This window comes from Tripterygium wilfordii, chromosome 17, assembly GCF_013401445.1.
Source record: "Tripterygium wilfordii isolate XIE 37 chromosome 17, ASM1340144v1, whole genome shotgun sequence".
In the NCBI taxonomy this organism is placed as follows: Eukaryota; Viridiplantae; Streptophyta; class Magnoliopsida; order Celastrales; family Celastraceae; genus Tripterygium; species Tripterygium wilfordii.
The window spans coordinates 11,438,937-11,443,453 of NC_052248.1; the positions used below are offsets into that span (position 1 = coordinate 11,438,937).

General features: G+C 34.8%; 1 protein-coding gene across 1 annotated transcript; it reads right to left on the minus strand.

Moving 5' to 3' along the window:
• Positions 1-3,623: 3,623 nt before the first annotated feature.
• On the minus strand, positions 3,624-4,517 carry LOC119981939 (zinc finger protein 3-like). The gene is made up of 2 exons (XM_038825077.1): positions 4,402-4,517; positions 3,624-4,314 (listed from the first exon to the last, which is right to left on the minus strand). The coding sequence occupies exons 1-2, from the start codon at positions 4,515-4,517 to the stop codon at positions 3,624-3,626; spliced, it is 807 nt and encodes a 268-aa protein (XP_038681005.1).

Below are 4,517 nucleotides of genomic sequence, written 5' to 3' on the forward strand. Positions count from 1 at the left end.
GAACAAGCAATAAAGAAAAAAGACGATAAATATAATTTTTTTTTTTATTTACGACAATTTTTGTTGCCGTTGCTGATTGTCAGGTCTAATTTCTGGAATAGATTATAATTACTAATCATTTTCAATGTTTTATAATTAATATAGCATAATCTACAATGTCATAGATTAGCATACTCATGCAAGTAGTAGAAGTAATTGTTTTATTGACATTTTTGTTATTGGGTGCAATATGTTATTACATTGAGATTGAATAACCCATCACATGAATAACCATTCCCCATAGACACATCCCACCTTTGGTTTTGTCAATAGATTTTTAGAGATCATTGTCTTGCATTGTCCATCATATTCAATTCACTTCTGACGCCACATCAACAATATCTATCTGCTCTTCATCAACGTTCTGAAGTACAATTAATGACTTGCTTCTTGCGATGGAGAGTCCTTGGCTCTCTGCCCTAACTTGTTGCAGATGAAGCAAGTTCCATTGAACTTCTTGTTAGCAGTATTAGCACCTTTGCCAGGTCCTAGTTCAGTTGCCTTCCTTTTTTGACCCTTATGTGATTGTTCCACTACATTCGCCTTGGTCTCCATGGAATAGATATTTGTCCTCTTCTTTGAATCACGGTTATCCTCTTCGATCCTCAATCGAAGAATCAAGTCTTCCATACTCATTTCCTTTCGCTTGTGCTTCAAGTAATTCTTGAAGTCCTTCCACATAGGGGGTAACTTCTCGATTACTGTAGCAACTTGGAATGACTCACTAAGCTCCATCCCTTCTGCATGAATTTCATGCAGGATCAACTGGAGGTCCAAGACCTGCCTGATGACCGACTTGGAGTCCACCATCTTGAAATTCAAGAACCTGCCGACAATTAGTATTTTTATGCCGGCATGCTCGGTCTTGTACTTCTTGTCCAGAGATTCCCACAGTTCTTTAGCTGTCTTGATTGAACAATATACATCATAAAGAGTATTGTCCAACCCGTTGAGGACATAGTTCTTGCATAGATAGTCTGAATGCCTCCATGCTTCTTCCGCAGCAATGATAGTCGGATCTGTCTCTCCTTCCTTTATAATTGAGGACTCCTCCCGTAGGAACCGTGCAAGGTTCAGTGTGGTTAGGTAGAACAGCATATTTTTCTGCCAGCTCTTGAAGCCCACGCCATTGAACTTCTCAGGCCTCTTCCAATGCGCAATATGAGAAGGAATTAGGTTAGCCAATGGGGCAAAAGTGTTGTCATTCATACTCGTATCAGCCATCTGTTATATCAGTAACGGTATGATCAGCTCCATGAATATGTCACTAGTAATCACAGATATATGTCAACTCCCCGGTAACAAGCAGAAATTATATATATATATATATATATATATATTCTACACCAAAATATTCGTGTAACCGCGTGCAACAATGCAGTGGTAAATCACATTCAAAGAGAAATAATCGAACCTGCAGGTTATACCAATGCAAGTAATATGATAAAATTCCCTTAAGATTGTTAGCTCCCTTTGAACAAAACCTGGTTTCTACAAAACTAAACACAACAAACACATCAACAGTGCACAAATATATATATATATATATATATATAATCATAATGAAAAACTGAATTGAAATACACAAACTTGAAACGGCCGGCCTTACTAAACAAATAGAGACAATGATTACTCCACCTTAAGGCAATTTATTAGCTCGGAGATCTACTCGATTCTCACCTCCGATAGCACAAACACAGGTGAACGGCGAACCAGGGAAAAAAACGAAGATAATATGTCTCAATAGCAGTTGGCAGAAGTGGTAGGGAAAAGGGTTTTATTTTTATTTTTTTTTTCAGCCAAAACCAAAGGAGAACAAGTCTTTTTGAAAAGGGAGTGTTTTTCCCTTTTTAAAATAATGAAAACCCCAAAAAACATGGGAAATCAAAACTGCCTTTATCCAAAGATTGTGGGATTTTTTGAAATCATGCGAATTAAAAACCTGAAGACCCGGTTGGTCAGTTAGATATTGTATAACAGTTCAATATTTAATAGTGGGAGAGTCAGTTACATCCTTTGTAATTAACCTCCTAAATACACTGAACAAAAACATAACAATTCACAATATCCAACAAGTTCAACGGTTTGCATAGGATCCCTATTCCTTTTTGTTTTTTGGGGTGCAGGGAAGGGGATGGGGGAGACTCGAACTTGAGACCTTGCTCTATGAGATACCACACACATAAACGTCATATGAGTTAGCTCGAAAGCCCGAAAGCCTGAAGAGAAATAGTCCTATACCTAAAATGAGAATTCAACCTAAAGCGCGATCAATTAGTAAGAGGTTGGCATCAATATTCTACTATCATTTAATTAATTTTTTTCGCTACTAATTTTAGTTTAAGATTTAAAGTTTAAACATTTCATGAGGCCTTGAGTAACAATGCCATACATCTTACCTATACCTAAGTGATATTTGTTGTACTCACAAACAAGAACAATGAATATCAAAATAAAAAAAAATTATAATTTTTTTTGTGCAAATTAAATGTCTTTTAGAAATTTAAATGATAGAAGAATTAATTACTTATGCTTGGTGTGACAGCATAAAACTAGATATATAATAAAATGACATTTGCCTTAAGAAACTTGCGCCTTGCTGGATAGCAAGATTAGGGTTGTCCACGATAGTTTTTTTTTTTATTTTTTATTTTTGACATAAATTTATCGATTGGTTTTTCGGTTATCGATCAATTTTTTTCAATCGGTTCTTTAAAGAAATATGTAAATTTTTTAAAAAAATAACTGACTGATTGGTTTGATTATTGGTCCGTTCAGTTATGATTGGTAATTTTGGACAACCCTAGCAAGGAATTTATGTTGTTTTATACCTTTATTCAAGTTTAAATCCCTCTCCCTTATATTGTAAATAGGCTTTACCTATAAAAGAAAAAAAATTTTGGAACCGATAATTATCTTAGTAATTTTGAAAATCCTAAACTATGTAAAATTTATCACTAATTAATTATTATATATCCAAAACATCTTAGGAATATAATTAATTTTCTTGTTACTTAAAGCTTTGGATATAACCAAAAACATTTTAAAGCATTATTTTGTCAATTTTGAAAAAAGTGAAAGAAATCAAATTTTCTTCTCACAAATTTTAAATATAAACATCAAACAATGTAGAACATGCAATAAAGAAAACAAGAAAATAAATATAAAAAATAATATACTAAAGAGTCAAAGCTAGCCGGCAAACCCGTAACTTTCACGATTTAATTTTATATATAAGAAATAATATATGTATATATAAATATACATTACAAGGAAAGTGAATCAAAATTGTAAGATGAATTACATACCTTCTCATACAAAATTAAATAAGCTAAACATTAGCCATGATTTGTGCTTTGATTTTGATAAATGATCCCTTTACTTGGAATTCCATTATTGCATGAGCTATCAATATCTATATTTCCTTGTATAGAAGCAAAAAAATAAAATAAGAAAATCATGGACATTGATCCAATTAATGTTGAAAATCATGAATCAGCAAAGTGCTGTGAATTAAATTGTTTTTAGGGAATATCAAATATAAGTAATATGAAAGCAACGATCAAATGCAAAAAATAATGAATCTAAAGCTTAAGAGTTAAATCAAGTTCTTTCTCATCCTTGGTATGATCATTAGTTGGCCTATTATTATTGGTGGTGGAGCTTGATGCTTCAAATGGTTTGAATAAACCTCCATTTCTTCCAAGTCCACTAGTGCTTATGCCTCCTCCAAGACTAGAAGAGCTAGGGTTTCCAAGCCCACTAGCCAAATTAGGGTTTATGGTCTGCTGGATCTTGAGCCTATCAAGGTTATGATATAATCCCTGGCTTGATCTTTCACTGGCACCGAAACGGTATCCGTAAGGGGACCATTGAATAGATGGTTTGTGAATCATGGACTCCATTCTCACCCCAAGTGAAGATCTATTACCATATGATCCATAAAGAGAAGCATGCTGAGATAGAGTAGAACTTGAATAGTATTGATTGTCAAATGAGAATGGATATTGATGATGAACACCACCAATTAATCCAAGCTCTCGACGATGTTTTGCCATCGCTCGCTCTTGTTTATGAGCATTTTGATGCCCACCAAGAGCTTGAGAGGTTGAGAACTCTTTCTTGCAGAAGTTACATGCGAAAACCCTACGTTCCGATGATGATCTCTTATCGTGGGCGCTCTCATCGGATGCTGCTTCTTCATTGATCGCCCTAGAAGCTGATCCTCCGGCATTGAATAGCCTAAGTTCAACCTCCGATCCACCAAGATTATAACTGTTACTAAACTTTTGATTAAGAAAAGAAAGACTCAAACCTGGAGGAGGAGGAGGAGGAGGAGGGGGGTTGACTTGACTTGACGACTTGGCCGATAATATAATCGGTTCATCAGCCTCAACAATGATCTTCTTCCTTTTCACATCGCTAGTTTGATGATTGTGTAAAATGCTAGACGTGTCAGAAGGGGTTTTTTCTTCCAT

Excerpts from the sequence above, each read along its gene's own strand:
- LOC119981939 (XM_038825077.1), bottom strand. The coding sequence starts at position 4,517 with ATGGAAGAAAAAACCCCTTCTGACACGTCTAGCATTTTACACAATCAT. Across the intron at positions 4,315-4,401 it reads CCGATTATATTATCGGCCAA|TTATAATCTTGGTGGATCGG; the intron begins GTCGTCAAGTCA and ends GTTTAGTAACAG.